Source organism: Herpailurus yagouaroundi, unplaced genomic scaffold (genome assembly GCF_014898765.1).
Source record: "Herpailurus yagouaroundi ecotype Mexico unplaced genomic scaffold, PumYag 202, whole genome shotgun sequence".
NCBI classification, from domain to species: domain Eukaryota; kingdom Metazoa; phylum Chordata; class Mammalia; order Carnivora; family Felidae; genus Herpailurus; species Herpailurus yagouaroundi.
The window spans coordinates 3,410,256-3,427,354 of NW_024412433.1; the positions used below are offsets into that span (position 1 = coordinate 3,410,256).

General features: G+C 60.3%; 1 protein-coding gene across 2 annotated transcripts in view; it reads right to left on the minus strand.

The window, feature by feature from the left end:
- MLPH (melanophilin) overlaps positions 1–17,099 on the minus strand; it is a 43,368-nt gene that overhangs the window by 2,567 nt on the left and 23,702 nt on the right. The window contains exons 5-14 of one of the 2 annotated variants that reach the window (XM_040450563.1): positions 16,899–17,002; positions 15,618–15,734; positions 14,291–14,492; positions 12,094–12,233; positions 7,215–7,400; positions 6,786–6,941; positions 5,269–5,361; positions 4,653–4,730; positions 3,060–3,117; positions 850–950 (exon numbers count right to left, since the gene is read on the minus strand). In XM_040450563.1, coding sequence (XP_040306497.1) covers positions 850–950; positions 3,060–3,117; positions 4,653–4,730; positions 5,269–5,361; positions 6,786–6,941; positions 7,215–7,400; positions 12,094–12,233; positions 14,291–14,492; positions 15,618–15,734; positions 16,899–17,002 — 1,235 coding nt within the window. The remainder of the gene's footprint in view (positions 1–849; positions 951–3,059; positions 3,118–4,652; positions 4,731–5,268; positions 5,362–6,785; positions 6,942–7,214; positions 7,401–12,093; positions 12,234–14,290; positions 14,493–15,617; positions 15,735–16,898; positions 17,003–17,099) is intronic. The other variant, XM_040450564.1, reaches the window with a different exon arrangement.

A 17,099-nucleotide genomic window follows, 5' to 3' on the forward strand; every position in this document is an offset into this window, starting at 1 on the left:
GAGTGTCCTGTCTCGTGGATGGTCCCCTCGCCCGAGTGTCCTGTCTCAAGGATGGTCCCCTCCCCCTCCCCCAAGTGTCCTGTCTCGTGGAGGGTCCCCTCGAGTGTCCTGTCTCGTGGATGGTCCCCTTCCCCGAGTGTCTTGTCTCATGGAGTGTCCCCTCCCCCGAGGGTCCTGTCTCGTGGAGGGTCCCCTTGCCTGAGTGTCCTGTGTCGTGGATGGTCCCCTCCCCTGAGTGTCCTGTCTTGTGGAGGGTCCCCTCCCCCGAGTGTCCTGTCTCGTGGAAGGTCCCCTCCCCCGAGTGTCCTGTCTCTTGGATGGTCCCCTCCCCCTCTCCCGAGTGTCCTGTCTCAAGGATGGTCCCCTCCCGAGTGTCCTGTCTTGTGGATGGTCCTCTCCCCCTCCCCCAAGTGTCCTGTCTCATGGAGGGTCCCCTCCCCCGAGTGTCCTGTCTCGTGGCGGGTCCCCTCCCCCTCCCCCTCGTGTCCTGTCTCATGGATGGTCCCCTCCCCTGAGTGTCCTGTCTCGTGGAGGGTCCCCTCCCCTTTCCCCGAGTGTCCTGTCTCATGGACACTCCCTGACTATCCTCACTGTCTCATGGACGGTCCCCTCCCCTGAGTGTCCTTTCTCCATGGATGGTCCCCTTCCCCGAGCTGAGACCCATCCCTGGGTAGGCAGAGACCCTTATCATCGGTATATTCTGGTACCTTTAAGAAACCGTGTTCAACTTTCCTTTAAATTTTTGCTGGTTTTACTGCACTTGTCAGTTTATCCCTATTTTCTTTGCTCCGCAGTCTTAACGTCAATCTGTAAATCTGACAGGCCTCAGGAAGCAAGGTCAAAGCTTACTGCAAAGCTGTGGTTGGCCACTCCCTTCCTGCTGTTGGGGTTTCTCTGCGTCAGGGATCCGCGGTACGCTGACTGCCGGTCAAAGGAGTCGCCAGCCTTATCTTTAGGGGAACAGAGGCACGTCAGCAGGTGTGCAAGTGAACAACAGCAGGTGTGCAACAATTCAGTCCAATTCTTTCTCCCTTGCCTTGGAGCGAGCACTAAAGCCCCACCTCACCAGGGCTCCAGAGACTGCCACTGCCTCTCCTTTAGTTCCGTGATGTGACACGGGCTGCGGGGGTCTCAGGACCCCGCCCCTCAGAGCGAGGCATTTGGGGTCACACCCTAGTGAACTGTTTGCGTGCGTGGCCACAAGCGAGCAGAGCCCGGGGGTGGGCAGGCAGCCCCCCTTCCTCTCTGGCAGGTGTGGCGTGGGCCCCGCCTGGCACACTGCACCTGTTCCTCGGGGGTGTGAGGGGCACGTCCCCTCTTCCCAGCCCCGAGTTCCGGGACATCGAGGCGGCAGCTTGAGATCAGCCCCGGGGGAGGTGTTCACACCAGGGAAATCGACAGATGCTGCAAAGTGTTCTGGGTGGTGGCTTGTTCGTTGGCAGCGGGCTGGCAAACCCGTCCGTGGTTCCGTGCTGGGCAGAGGGCGTGTGGCCCGGCTTTGCCACACGTCCCTGCTCTGGGACCAAACTCCACCGAGGGAGTTGCTAAGCCAGCAATCCCAACTCCGGGGCGGTGAGGACACACGTGGCCCTTCCCATCTGTCACTGCAGGCGTGGGGACCTGCGGCCCGCGCGGGGGTGGCCCTCTGGCAGAGGGCGAGAAGCCCCCCGCGGGGGCTGGCCGCGGTGGCAGGCGAGTAGCCTCGCCTGTGCCGTTTAGACCCTAAAATGCCCGTCGGCTTCAGGGGGCCCGGCGGCAAGGTGCCCTGGGCTGGGACTGGTGAGAGGCCTCTGACCGGCAAGGGGCTCATCGCTCGTCCCCCTGCTGGAAACGTGGGCCTCCACTTGGGTTGTAGCCTTGAGACCTGCTGGGAGCGCCCCCAGCGTCAGCGCACCCGGGAACCTCCCGCTGGCCCCGTGGCAGGTGGCGTCTCTGGCAAAGTCCATCACGAGGCTGGTGGCTCTGAGTCGGGGATTCGCCTCAAAGGACCTCGGGCCCCACCGTGTCTCTGGACTGACCTGCCTGTGTCTGGGGAGCTCTGGGGCGGAAGGAGGGGGCCGGCACAGAGGTGAGCTGGGTGCAAACATGGACTCTCAAAGTCGTGCCCGAGGAGGTGGAGGAGAACGTCCCGGGAGGAGGCACCGCGCTTGGCCTGGAAGGGCTTCGGAAGGTGGAGGCGGGTGGAAAAGGAAGAGAGCACCCCAGGCAGAAAGCCCGGCCCAGGCAAAGGCACGGAGGCGTGTGTTTGCACCGGGCGCTCTGAAGCCCACGTGCGGCTGCGAGGTGTGTGTTGTCCAGTGTGGAGGCAAGTGCTCCCAGGGCACCCGCGTGGGACAGGCAGCGAGGGTCTGGAAGCCCGTGCTAAGTAATCCCACTCATTCTGCAGGCAGGTGGGAGCCCACGATTGTTCTGGAGCAGAGCAGGAGCGGAAAGAGAGCTTGGGCTGGGACCGTGGCTATGACAGGGCTGGAATGATGGAGTGGTGAGGACAGAGCTCAGATGCAGGGATAACAGGGGATGCCACGGTGGCGAAGGGACTCAAATGGCAGTGGAGGGACTGGACCCTGACGGGGGGAGGGGGCCACTTTCTTCTGGTGACCCGCACTCAGGCTGCAAGGGGAGCAACGGATGAGTATACGATTCCCCGAGAGCCCGGCCACGTGCTGTGGATGGGGCAGCCAGGCTTTCCATCCTGTTCCATCTGGAACAAAGTTGATGTCCTAGTCACCATGGAGACACCAAGGGCCGCTAGGGTATGTTCTGTGCTTTGCATAAGGAGGTGGGGGGGGGGGTTGAGCACAACATTAGAGCAATTCACAGGGCAACACCCCCCCCCACCTCTGCATGCTCAACCAGCAAATTCCAGTTATCCAGAACACCAACCCACTGGAGTGCTCCCCGATGGTGGCCGGAGTGGCCCCGGGAGTGTCCCAGGCACGGGGACATAGGATGCCGTGTCCCCCGGATTACACAGAAATGCAGAACTCCCACTGGCCACTTTCACGGCCCTGAGCTCACCTCCCAGGCCCACGGGGGCCGGGGAAGCCACTAACCCTTACCTTGGCTTTTTGGGGGATTACTGAACTTCCTTCTCAGAAGGTAGGGTGCAGTCATCACCTGGAAGAAAGAAGAAGTCTCTGGGCTTCGCGAAATTGCTGTAATTCTCAGCCACACTGGGAGCCAAATTTGGACTTTTTATCATTCTTCCAGATTCTAGAGAATCGGGTCAGCCGTCTCTTGTTCTCAGGCAGCATCTGAACTTTTGTCGTATTGAAATAAAAGCACCAAACTCCAGAGTATAAAAGAAAGGTTTATGCTTGTCAGCTGTGGGCGGACAGTAGGGAGGGCACACGTCTCAGCCGCGCAGACCTGGGTTCACGTCCAGGCACCACCCCCACCCCCGTGGTGTGGACGACTTGCGTGTCCTCTCTGGACTCATCTGGAAACCGGGCCAGCGGCCCCTTCTCGGGGACTCTGGAAGATGAACTGTTCCTCACGGCTGGGGGTCCCCACACCTTCCCTTCCGTCCCACCTTCCTGTTGACTGCCTCTCTGCCGGGGGATCGTCCACTCCCCGTTTTGCCCCCTTCAGGCACGAGCGCTTGGCCTCGCTCCCCCGGAAATCTTCCTAGAATCTGGCACCCTGGGATTCTGCCTGGCTCCTTCCGTGGGCTGCCCCCGGAGACCCACTGCAGAGGCCTTCGGGGCCGGGCTTCCCTGGGCACATCGGGAAGGATCCAAGAAGAGGGAGGGAGGTCAGGGCCAGGAGGCCTGGGCTGAGACCCCCTCCGTCACTGACGGTCTGCGTGATCTCAGTCATAGATGTCAACCTCCCTGAGCTTCTGTTTGCTCATTGCTATGACAGGGTGAATACCAGTGTCTACTCACCAGCTTTGTAAACGTCACTTGGAAGGAGGGGAAAAACGCTGTTCCCAACTGTGAAAAGCTACCCGGTGTCACCGTTACGATAAGCAGAAGCGACTGGATGTTCCCTACGGCTCCTAGCGGGCAGCAGGCAGGGCTGGGAGCAGGTACCATACTTTCTGGGGCACTGAGGGTGGCACCCGCACCCCTACACCCAGGAGATCTGGCTCCCTCCCAGGCCGGCCCCTCCCCTGCATGCTGCAGCTGTTAATAGTGCCATCGTCGCCCACGGTCCTGGTCCCTGGGCCACTGCACACACACACACACACACACACACACACACACACACACACGGGCTTCTGCTGCTCCCACCGCTGAGTCGGCACCTGCCTCCCCTAGACGTGGGCCCATCCCCAGGCCGCTGGAACCCGCCAGCCTGCGCGGGGCCTGGGAGAAGAGCCCAGAATGGATGTCGTCCATGACGGACGGGCCCTGCACAGGAGACCGTGCTGCGTTACTCCGAGCTGAGGACCCCTTGCGTGGGGTCTGTCACCGTGGGAGGTTTCCTTTGTGTTTCCCTCTCTGTCCCACCTTCCCGCGCCCCAGCTGGGTGTTCCTGGGTTTCCCCAACAAACACGTCAACGCTCACCCTGTCTCAGCACGCGCCTTTTAGGAAGCCACCCTGAGGGACTGGCCGAGAAAGCAAGCTCTGTGTGGCTCAGCCCCACCACTCCCTGGAACCTTCTGGAAAAAGCTGTGCCTACCTCTTACTCTTGGAACGACACATACCTTGACCTCATCCGAAGGCCCTGTGTTTGGATCCTTAGGGGTCTGGCCCAATCTCCCAACGAGTCGGGGAAGAAATATCTGTGGAGGACGAGGAAGAGGCCTAGATCTGATTACTGCTTATCTGACCCCTGTCACAGGAGGGCTGGAGGCCGGAGGGACCGAAGGACAGGATGCCTGTTCTCTGTAAACACTCGGCCCGTCAGCAAACCACCCCCCCCACCCCCACACACCCCCCTGCACCACCCCTGCACCCTGCCAAAGTAAAACACAGAGTGGCTGGTTAGCGTTGAATTTCAGACAAACGACGAATGTTTGTTTATAAGAATGTTTCAAATATTGCACGGGATGTACCTACACTAGAAAATGATGTGTCCTTTATCTGAAGTTCAGGTGCACTGGGCGTCCTGTATCTTCCCTGCAGTGGGACCTAGGGCCCTCCCCGGACCATCCTCCGCTGGCCTTCCAGGTTTCCGCACTGCTGTGACCCGCCTAGAGACCCCAGCTGGAATCTGGGGAGGAGGCTGTTGGCCCCAGACCTGCCCTGCCATCCCTAGCCGTCTGCTCCGGTCACACCCAGCTGGGCACAGACCTGCGGGCTCTGGCCCCCCGCACTCACCGGGAGGTTGGATCTCCGCTGGGGATTTCCCGAGGGTCTCACCGAGAGCCCGGCAGCCTGCAAGGCGGCAATCTTGGACTTGATGTTAGAAACCTGGGGGGACAAAGGACAGGCACACGGACGTTATTCTGATGTGCCAACCCAATGTCCCAGTAGAGCAGCTGCTGATTCACCGATTTTGTTGTCTCGCCTCCTGGGGTCCCGTTGTCATTCATCTTGCAGGGCCATCGGGAGGGGGCTGGTATTCCTTGTAGGTCACCCTAGACAGGAGCGGGGGGGCTCTGGACCTTTCCTGGCACATCAGGGAGCTTGGCTCCCACAGGGATGGAAGAAGCAGCAGTGATCGGGGACCGTGTCACCGCAGCCCTACGGGACGGGGCTACATTTTATGGGCAAAGGCTTGGCTGGCATCGGGCAGGGTCTGCCTTCCTGGCATCATTTCAAATCACCCCCCGACCCCAGCTCTCACACCAGCCAGAAGAAACTTCTGGAAACAGAAACAAGGCCCCATTGCCCCTGTTCTGATCCCTCCAACAGCTCTCTGGAATCTGCTCTCCTCTCAGACCTGCCTCCCACCCCCGCCCCCTCGCTCCCTCTGCCCCAGGCTCAGGGTTTCACTGCTGATTCCTGAACATGCCAAGTCCGACAGCACCCCAGGACCTTTGCACGTATGCGCTGCCTTCTTCTTGTAACATCCCTTCCTGAGCAGCTCACCTGACCGCTCTGCCGGGCTACCGTCACTTCCTGCCTGCAAGGCTCTCTTCCTGAACTGAGTTCCTCCATCAATGGCCTGTCCTCTGTCCCCACCTGCTACAGGCGTAAGCTCCATGAAGACAGAGGCCCCATCTAAGAATGTTACAGCTGTGTCTTTTGTGTTCTACACAATGCCCGCCACATTCAGGAGTTTGAAAACTGTTTGCTGGGCAAGAAGGAATAAAAGAATACAGTCGTTGGGCTGACCTGGACTCCTAATGTGCACGGCTCTGGGGACACGCCCCATCCTCCTGGGCCTGGAGAGCACTTGCTGATGAGCAGAAGTGCTGGCTCCTCTTGTAGCCTGAGGGGGAGACCCTCTCTTCCCTGCAGGCCCCCAGGGGGAGGGCAGAGCGGAGCCCGGTCACCTCGCCGTCTCTGGGAGGCCCCGGCTCTGCCCTTTGACCTTTGTATGCTATGGACACAACCCTCACCCAACTCAAGCCCTGGCCCTATGCTCAGGCTCACAGGATGTCCCTCGGGTGACAGTCTGGTCCTGAGCCCCAGGACTGTCCTGAGCCTGCTTCTAGAGAAGCCCCTCCTCCTGGGAAGCCCCTCCTCCAGCATCTTCCTAAGGGCGGAAAACCCTGCCTGGCTCTCTCCAAGGCAAACGGGATGGCGGCCAGGGTAGTGCCCTGGGTGATTCCCACAGACACCCCCCAGCTCCTCTTCTGGAGCTCGGGTGGATGTCCACGGCTGCCAGACCTTCAGGGCCCATCACTATCCCTCCTGGGGAGCCGCCCGCCCCTGGGGCTAGTGGCTACCTCACTCTCCACCTGCTGAACCTCGGAGGCCGTCACGGCCACTCTGTCTTCCAGCTCCAGCAGCTCCTGGTCCGTGGTTCTGCCGGGCTGCATGAGTTCCTGAGGACCCCGGGGGCTTGTTTCCTGTCTGGACGTTTGGCCCGCAGCCATGAGCACCTAGGAGAGGGGAGCACGGAACATGACCACCAGCGGGAGAGACCGCAGGGCTCTCCCCAAGACGGGCCCAGGCTTACGACACTCTCTTCCCCTGAACTCAGAGCTGATCGGCCAGCGGGGGCTGGGTCTCCCGTGCAGCTCTTGCTGGGGCCCAGTGCCCACCAGGGGCGGGGGGTGGCTTCCTGCCTGGGGTGGGCCAGTGGCTTGGTTACAAACCCTTGACTCCTGGCCCCACCTCTGCCCAGGTCTTGCCAAGCCCTCGGGTGGCCTCACCTCTGGGGCTGCCCCAGGGAGGTCCTTGATGGAGGTTTTCCTGTTCAGTCCTGCCTCTTCCTCCTTGCTCCCCTCCTCCTCGGACGAGGCCCCCTGGTCACTGATGTGGCTGGTCATCTCCTCCAGCTTCCTCTTTAGGGTCTCTTCTTCTCTGTCGGCGTCTGTGGGCTGGTGGCCGGTGAGATGCTGAAACGCACAAGCGGATCTGTGTTCAGTTGGTCCCCTGTGTGCACCGTGCTCAGAGGCAGGGCTCTGGGAGAGGTCTCTGTCCACGCTCCAGAAGAGCCTGTCCGCAGTGCCCGTGCTGGGGGGCCAGTCCCGGCCCTCAGGAAGCAGGCTGTCAGGGTAGGGGGGGCACTCCCAGCGATCCCGCCACCACCCATGCCAAAGACCCACGATGTGTGAACTAGACATTGAGCTTTCCTTCGTGGACATTTTCACCACGGGAGGACACTTCTTCCCTCTAGCCCCAAATCAGGTCCCCAAGCCAAGGGGGTGGCCGGGGGACACAGTCCGGTCTCACCAGGCACCCATCACGGCACAAATTCCTGAGCAGCGGAAGGCCAGCTAAGGCCGCCATCCGTGACGTGAGCTGGGAAGGGTAAGCACGAAGCCCATTTTGACACAGAAGGTTCTGGAACACCAAGAGAAAGCTGGGAGCGGTCCCAGCAGAGAGGGTAAGGGGGTGAGCACAGCAGGGGAGGTGACAAATTCAGCAAGACCAGGAAGCTGCATCTGAAGGGCGTCTGACACGGCCCCGCCGCTCCCTATCCGCACAGGAAGGCGCCAATGAATTACGCCAGGTTGCTTGACCTGAAAGTCGTCAGCTGGCCACAGCCGGGGTCACTGCGGGCCGGGAGGGACCACTAACACCTGAAACAACGAAAAACACAACTTCCTCGTCCCCTGAGTCACCAGCCTCCTGAGTCACCAGAGTCTCTCAGCTCCCAGACCAGGACCCGAGAAAACCAACCCTTCGGTTTTCCTCCAAGCCCAGCCTCCGCGTCCTTCTGGCCATTATCTCCTCCGGGGCTCACCTGGTTTTAAAAGGGACATTTAAGAGGCACTTGTGGAGTGGGAAGGTGCTTTTGCTTTGTGGGGCAGGTCATTAGTTTGGTGTCCACGGCAGTGCCGCGGGCTCCAAGCAGCCAAAGCTGCCCGGAAAAGAGCGGAAAGCTGAGCGACACAAGGCAAAAGGGTCTCGGTTAGGATTCGGCCCTCAGTCTGAGTGGCGGCTGGCGACGGAACCCCCCTCTGGTGGCACTGGGTGGCCGGAGGCACGATCGATACGGGGAGGCGGGGGCAGTGTTCACAGACAGCTCGTCTCCCCGAGAGCAGCGTGCGTGGGACACGTCCTGCCACCACACGCCCCAAGAAGAGTCCTGACGCCATCATGGTCTAACGTCACCTCCAGAGTGGCAAAGAGAGAAAAGCACCCAAGACGAGTTGGAAAGTTCTCATCTGGGGCTGGGGGGCAGCAGGGAGCCACGGAGAGGCCGGAAGGCCGCGGCCGGGATCTGAGGGCCCAGGGCTGCTCTGAGCAGGGCCCTGGCGGCATCCGGGCTCCCGAGGCAGGAGGAGGTAGGAGGCATCCAGGACGGCGTGGACACCGCAACTGTAACACCACTCTGGTCTTCCATCTGGTGTGGACGGCCGCCGGCCCCTTCCTGGAACCCCTGTGGGACGCCCGCTTCTCAGGTACTCGTGAGGGACCCCCACGAGGCTGGTGTGGCCTCGTCCTTTCTGCCCAAAGCAGCAGCTGCTTGGCTGGCGGCCTCCGCCCCTGTGTGAGCTCCAGCTGTCGGCCTTACCACGTTTCGTGGACACATACGGACATAAAGCTCGGCACGGACGCCTGGTGCTTTCAACTCGGAGGCAACAAAACCGAAATCCGCAATTTATAAACACAACGCAGACACAGGCCGTGGATTAAAATGGAACCACCACAATTTGGCACCCGTGAGGCTTCTGTGGGGAAACCGAGTCAGAGTCTGCAGACTGTGCCCAGCATCAGGGGCCTCGAGGCTGGGTTTGGGGAGTGGGGGCTCGCACCCCACCACGGGGAGGCGTGGGGGTGCATGCCGGGGCTGTGGTTTCCCGGCTTTCCGGATCTCAGCCCCACGGAAGCGCCCTTCACACCCATGCTGGCCTTCTCTTGGCGTGAGCAATTCTTTACAGAAGGCCTTTCCTGAATATCCCTCATCCAGAAAGTCTTGACCTTGAATACAGGACAGAGACAGGCACCAGAGCACAACAGGACATGCCGATGAACCCCAGGACGCATCATGCTGAAGGACTCTGGGCACCCCAGGGTGTGTCTGTGAGTCTGGGTTCAGGAACAATGCTCTGGGGGCAGGCAGGCGTGGGGGTCCTGCAGCGGCTCTCACACGGTCCCTGGAAGAGTCTGTCCCAGGCTTTTACCCACATGCCGGGCCCCCTGCCCTTTGCACCAGCTCTGTGAGCAGCCGGTCGCCTTTACGTGAAGATTCAGGGGAAGGGAGATGTCGCTCAAAGTGGAGTCAGTGGAAATAAGTGAAGACAGGAAATTCCAGAGATGAGCTAGAGGAACGAAATGGGGGATAATTCAAGGATTCGAGGAGGCACAAAGGACGGCCGGCCCTGGGAGGGCTAGAGACCAGCGCATGTGTGTTCCTGCAAGTTCCCACAGTCGTTAAATTAAAAACTGACTGAAAGGAGGCAATTCTAGTCTGTATCCCACTGTCTTCTGATCCGGCTCCTCTGCCCGCTGTGGTCCTGCCACACGGGACGGTCCCTGCCCTGGCCTCACTCCCCACTCCACCACCATTCCCACCGGCCCTCCCGGGGCCAAGCCTTGGTCTGGTCAAAGGTCACTTCCTTGAGCCAGTGTTTTCCTTGCTATTCTGTAAAAGGGGGTTCAGGCTCCAAGAAGTGTGGGCCACCCTGCGTGCAGAATGGTAGGTGGCTTTTTACTACAGACCTTCTCAGGGCCTTTCACACCCTGCCTAGCTCAGGGCAGAAGGGGGGGCGGGGGTTGCACTGCTTCCAGAGACGGAAGGTGGGCAGGAGAGCTTCCAGCCCATGCTTGTAGGACAATTCTGGGTGACATCCCAGGAAGGGGAGTCAGCTGTGACTCTGGAGAGGCCGAGTTCAAAGACGCCATGTTTCTGTCCTGCTGACGTTTTTTAGCCCCATCAATTTTACAACAAAAAACGTACAGTGGTTCCTCAAAACCCACGCAAGACAGGACTCCTTCTCCAAGTCTGCCGCTGTTTTCGGCAGATCGTGTCCTGGGGCTCGGCAGCGAGAGGATGGCGGTTAGAGGAAACCCTGACCTTTCCTACATCAGCCGAGCCTGGGGAGCCTGGGGACAGTGGGTTCAGCAGAGCCCAGGCCCTGCCGGGCAGTTCCATCTGTCAGCGATGGTCCTGGGCAGCGCTGGTCTACCCACGGCCAGGACTCAGCCCGCCGTGGAGCCTGTGGCTGTGAGTCAGGCTCCTCCTGGGTCATCCGGGTGCCCGGAAGGGGTGAGGGGCCGGGGAAGGCCCAAGTCCCCTGCGGAGCAGCCCCTCCCAGCTCGGGCCCCTCGCCTGCCCCTACCATCTGCTCCTTGAACTGCAGCGACCACAACCGTCCTCCCCCGTCCTCTTCCTGCCTTTTCTGAACACGCTCAACATCTGCTCAGTCTTTCCACCTGGCGGCCCAGAGCTCAGTCCGTGGGTGCCCGGAAGGGAAGCTCGCCGGAGGCATCCCCGACCCCTCAAACCTCCCTGGGGGAGGGTCCCAGGAGGAGCTCTGTGCCATGCATCATGGTGCACGGGAGGCTGAACCAGCACTCATGCTGGCTCCTGCCAATGTGCCTGAGACGGGCCTGGGCTGAGCTACAGTTCAGAGTTCTCCATCCTGAGTGGGGGCCCTTCTCCTACTCAACCTGCCTCTGGGCTCCTCAGTTACAAAACGGCCCGGCCTCACGATTTCACCCGTAGCGGTCGAGACCTTATCAGGATCATTGATGAGTCTTTATCAACCTAGCGGTCACGATGGCCTCATATAAAGCATTGTTGCCTTTCCCCCCAGTTAAGTGTACCTGCTCAAACCGAAATCAGTGGTCTGTAAACGGGATCATGGTTTGAATTCTGCGAAGGAAACCTGGGTACTCACAGGAATCTTGTGACTGATTTTATAAATCAGGGCTTGCAGTGTGAGTGAGTCGCACTCATTCAACAGGCGTCAAGTGTTGTAAGTTACATTTTCTTAAAAGCTGCATAAAGTCTGCTAAAGGCATAAATCCACGGATTATTTCCTCCTCTTATAAATGACATAATACTTAATCGGGTGCATAGTAAACATTTTCATCACAAGGAATCAAGTACTGGGACACCTGGGTGGCTCAGCTGGTTAAGTGTCTGACTTTGGCTCAGGTCATGATCTCACAGTCTGTGAGTTGGAGCCCCGTGTCGGGCTCTGTGCTGACAGCCCAGAGCCGGGAGCCTGCTTCCGATTCTGTGTCTCCCTCCCTCTCTGCCCCTACCCCACTCATTCTCTCTCTCTCTCTCTCTCTCTAAAAAATAAACACACATTGGGGTGCCTGGGTGGCTCAGTCAGTTAAGCGTCCGACTTCGGCTCAGGCCATGATCTCGTGGTCTGTGAGTTCGAGCCCCGCGTTGGGCTCTGTGCCGACAGCCCAGAGCCTGGAGCCTGCTTCCAATTCTGTGTCCCCCTCTCTCTCTGCCCCTCCTCCACTCATGCTCTGTTTCTGTCTCTCTCAAAAACAAATCAACGTTAAAAAAAATTAAAATGAAATATCAGAAGCTTTGATTCCTCTGCCGTGACTTGGTGTGAAGGTAAAAGGCCTCCATCCACAGCGACGGCAAGAACGGATCCGTCCCAGCTGCCTTACCTGGCTCTCAGCCGGGGCGCAGTCCCTCCACGTGAGGCTCTGGGAGGCCACACCGTCAGCCCCGGTGTCCTCGTCATCGGAGGTGCCTTCGTCAGCCGGGTACCGGGAGGAGAGCCGCTCACTGCTGCTGACGCCCGGACCTTTGGAGTGACAGTGGGTTTGAATTATTTGTGGTGAAAAGCCGAAAGCCGGTGGACACGTTTTTCCCAATAAGAGGTCAAAGAAACCGAAGACGTGACCGCCGCCCCCTGAGGTCAGGGAGCGGAGTGCCTGAAATCGAAGTAAGAGTGGGGCTCGTTGTGCGTCCTCTCGCAAGGAGCTTCAGGCCCCTCGCGGTGACGCCGGGAGAGGAGGAAGCCAGGTCCGCAAAGCAGCAGGCGGGGGATGATTACAGCACACCCCTGTCCACATGCCTGGAGGGTGGCACACATGGGTCCTGGGGAGTTTCCCCGAGCGGAGGAGGCATCGGAAGTCTTTCCACATCGGGCACTTCGGGCCGTTTCTCATGCCAGACTCTTGGAGGGCAGGGATCACCTGGGTGTCGGGCCGTGCTTGTCCTGGGCTCCAGCCGTGGCGGGAAGCTCGCCGTCCCCACCGCCTCACCCACGGCCCCAGGCAGCCTGGGCGGCACCACACACAGCCACACGAGGTGCGTTCAGGGTTGACCAGCCCGGAGGCACGGCGGGAGCGGCTCTGCAGGGCCCCACGGGTGCCGTGAGCTCTGCTGAGAACCCGAGTGAGCCTGGGGAGAGGGTCCCCGAGCTCCAGCGAGACTCCAGTGCAGGGAACACGCGGGTTTTAGCCTGGGACACCGTGTGCTGAGGGCGCCTGGACTCCGCCCACAGTGAGATTTCCAGCCGGTGTGTTGGTGACGATTTGCTGTGTGGTAACACTTAGCGGACACGACCGTCTCTTTTCCGCCTACAACCGTGCCGCGCGTTGGGCACGCGCCCCTCTTGGCGACGAGGAAACGGAGTCAGGATGGCCAAGCGGGTTGATCAGGTGGCAGCACATTTCACCTCAGGTGATGCACCTGCAGGCCGTGATGTGCTCCCAACGCAACGCGGCCGATCAAACTCCGGTACGTCCCGTGAGCCGCTCCCCGGTTAAGGGACGGGGTGCAAATTGTGTGTTAGCATCAGTCAAATAGAGCAACTATTGGTCAGGAACGCCGGGGCTGGAGCTCAGTGCGGACGGTCTCCCTCGGCCTCTCCTTCCCCGCCCGCCACCCTGCGTGCTCGGGGAGGCCAGGGATCACGGGGCAGGGGAAGGGACACCATGTCTGTGCAAGTCCCCATCCTATGACCTGTTCAATGTAGATACATTTATTCACTGATTAGAGGGAACAATGCCTCCCCAATGCCTCCCGCGTCCTAATCGGCCTGCAGACCATGAGATTATGTCCCTGTAATATAATGAGAAGGGAAAACAGAAAAAGGACCTATTTCCTGGCAGACGGTGTGTTAACCACATTTCCCCGGCGGCTGGCCCCACGCCGCGGCCACGTGGGGGCTCATTAGCAGGAAGGCTGCGCGGCCACCATGATCTCATTTGCTGCGACATCAGTAGGGGGTCTCAACTCCTGAACGCACACGCCCACAGGGCACAGGAAAAGACGGCGATTCAGGATTTCATTACGAAGCGAACTGTCTGACAACGAAATTACACTGAGCAAATCCAGGTTCTGGGCATGTACAGACCTCCTGAGTCACAGCTGGGAGCCAACGGTGGGCCAGGGGAAGCAGTGCCCCAATGGAGCCTGTGCCACCGTCCCCGAGTGTACCAACCATCCCCGAGTGGACTCTTGGTCGCCAAGTGTACCAGCAGTCTCCAGGTTTGGAGCTGCCCTGTTCTTTGGTCAGGATTGTTGGTCCAGGTGACCAGTGATCCTAATCATTTCAGGGAAACGTGCGTCTCCCTACCCCAAGCCAGGTCCATATCCTCCCTAAAAGGCATCAGGGTTAGAGCTGTGTGGCCAGTTGAGCCGTTAATGCTGGGTATTCTGAGCGTTATGAGAGAAGCACCCAGCCCGGAGGAGGCCGGTGTTGATGGCGTTAGCCGGGACTGGCCGTGCTGGACAATCACGGGGAAGGAAGGAGTTGCTACAAACCGGCCAGTGTGTCTGCAGGAATCAGGACCTCCAGGCAGGTCTTTACCTTCCCCTCCCCCACCTGCACACCCCAGCCAGGGCACCTACCGGGTGTGACAGCCAACCCCAGGGCTGTTGTGCAGGACTGTCTGGGGAAGCGGGGCTCAGTGAGGGTGTCCTGTCTGGCGGCTGAGAGGCTGTCTGTCTGCTCTTCTGGATGAGGGTGGCGTCCAGGGGCACCGACATCAGCCTCTTCCGGGACCACGGCCTCCTGGGAGGTGTCCTTGGCACGGGGTTCACCTGTGAGGGCCTGAGCACACAGGACCCCCCAGTTGCGGGACGTTTCACCAGGAGGGGGCTGCTCCTTGGCATGGGGGTCTTTCCAGTCCCGGTCTTGGGGGTGTCCACACATCATCCGACTGACCGCACGCTAGACAGCCATCTGCTATGCCCCCTTCCAGCTCAGTTCCCTTCGATTTCAGAAATTCTGCCCAAACCATTTATTGCCCACTCTGTATCATGTGTCCATGGAAGGTTGGGGCTCCCGATGCCCTGACCCCTCATCACACAAGGGAACTGAAACCCATTTGACAGCCTCGGGGGCTCTGACCCTCCTAGAGATGGAACCCTTGAGAATACGGATGGGGAAGTTATCTTTTTTGGGGGCGGGTGCATTTTTCTAACTGCGTGCACCTTAATACTCCTAGAAGACCAGGGGGGCAAGAGTGAGTGCGGGCAGGGCTCCCGGGTGGCCCCTTGGCTGCAACCCCAACACTCTCCCTTCCTCAGGCAGCAGAGGGTTCTCTCTGCTGTGCCGTCACCCTAAGGGAACCAAGGTGCTGAGGGCTTCGGGAAGCCACGTGCCCCAGCCCCTTTCCAGCTGGAGGGGGGCAGGAAGGAAGCAGTCCTCAGGCCCTGGAGGCCACGGGAAACGGAGACGGCAGTGGCTGGTCCTGTGGCCGGAGCAGGACCTGGGGCCCAGAGACCTCTGGGGTGCCGGCTCCCTGCCCTGCTGTCCTCTCCCCCAAAGCAGTTTGCAGATCGGCCGGGGCAGGTGCGTCCCTGCCCCAGCTCTGGCCTGGTACCTCCAGATGGATGTCCAGGCACACATCAGGCCCGGACTCCAGGGCAGAAGCTGTTCTCCTGGCCCTCCCGAGTCACGGGGTTCTTGCCTCACTTCTGGGACAAGCAGCCAGCCCGAATTCCCTCGGCCCCTTCGTCTGTCCAGCCTTAGTTCCCATCCTGCACTCCACTTGCCCAAGCTGCCAGCCCCGTCTCTGCAGAGACCCTGGGCCCCCTCCCCACCTCTCCCCTGGCCTGTTGTGCCCTGATACTACTGGTCATCGGACTCCTTCCCAGAGTGCCCTCCCCCACCTACCCCCCCGGGGCCCCGAGTGGCCGGGCAGGACGGGGGCAGAAATGAGAGCCCACTGACCTGCATGCTGCCTGTGGCCATCGGGACCGGGGACAGAGACGGGGGGCGACCGCAGGACTGAGTCGAGCCATCAGAGTCTGCCTCAAAGTCCAAGCCGTGAATGGAGAGGCGCTTTTTCTGAGCAGGTGTAGACACGGGCAAGAAGGGGGGAGTCAGGGTCAGCCTGACAGAGAGGACGGGGGCCCCCTCAGCCCTGGGGTGGGAGCCTCCATGGGCATATGTCCACCTCCCGCACTAGAAACAGACCCAAAGGAGCTCCAAGGCCGAGCCAAGGGGCCCAGAGCGCCTTTCCCCGACCCTGCGAGACCTGCTTCCTCAGCATCTCCTAGAGGAGCAGGAGAGGTATCCAGCTGCTCAGAAGTGCTGAGGACACAGGCCCCGGAGCACCGCGGCCCTAGGGTGCGGGGCGGGCAGGCAGTCTGCTTGAGGGCCGACAGGTGCCTCTCTCCCTTGGGAGGTGTCAGGGGGCGGGGGGAGGAGGCTCAGACAAATGAGGGGCACCTGCTGTGGGGGTGCAGAGGCGGGGAAGAGTTCCATGCTGTTCAGATGAAGGGCATACGTCTACTGAAATCCTCCCTCACAATGATCTTGATCCTTTAAAGGTATTGTATAGGGAATATTCCAGACACTGGCTAGTGCTCTTTAAGCTCAGGACGAGGCAGGAACACCGTGTTCTCACTGTAGACTGGCCAGACGTGTCCGGTGTCATATCTCAAAGACCCTGGCCTCCTCCCGTGGCTCCATCATTGTCCCCCTGCCCCAGCCTGCTCCCCTTCTGTCATCCCACCCAGATGCTTCTCTATCACCAAAACTAACTGAAAAATAACTTGCTGTTCTTAAGACAGAAACAAACACCGACAAAGGCAAGGCTCGTGGTTGGCTTTTAAACAGAAGCAGAAGTGTTCACAGAGGGGAGTCTAAAGGGGCCTTGCTTCCCTCAAAGATGCAAAGGCCGCCTTGGGAGACACCAGCGCGCCCTCTGGGACCCCTGCCTGCCCCGACAACCTGACACGCGGGCCCCCGGGGCCCTGACCCGCGGGCCAAGCAGGCTTCGCGGCAGGCTCTGCCTACCCCGCAGCCTGCCCCCGGGGTTTCTGATGGTGACACCACATGGTGAAAGCATGCTCTCATCTGCTGCTCAGTGTCTCACGGACCGTCTGGGCATGGCAGAGGGGGCAGGCTCTCCGTGCTCCTGCTGGAGTGGAGAGCACTGAGATTTTTAGGAAATCTGAGCCCAAGGCTCCAGGTGGGGGAGGGGCGGGGTGACTGGGGAAGACTTACTTTGCTCCCAAGGGGTTGGGCCTGGGCCACTGTGTCTAGTTCTCCATCCTCTTCTGTCTGCTCACTGTCTCCACTTCCCTCTCCAGGGCTTGGCTCAGGCCCACCTGCAGCGGATACCGGCATGAGTCCACCCAGGGAGGGGAAGATGGGGGCAAACCATCCATCCACCCACCCACCCGCCCATCCATCCACCCACCCACC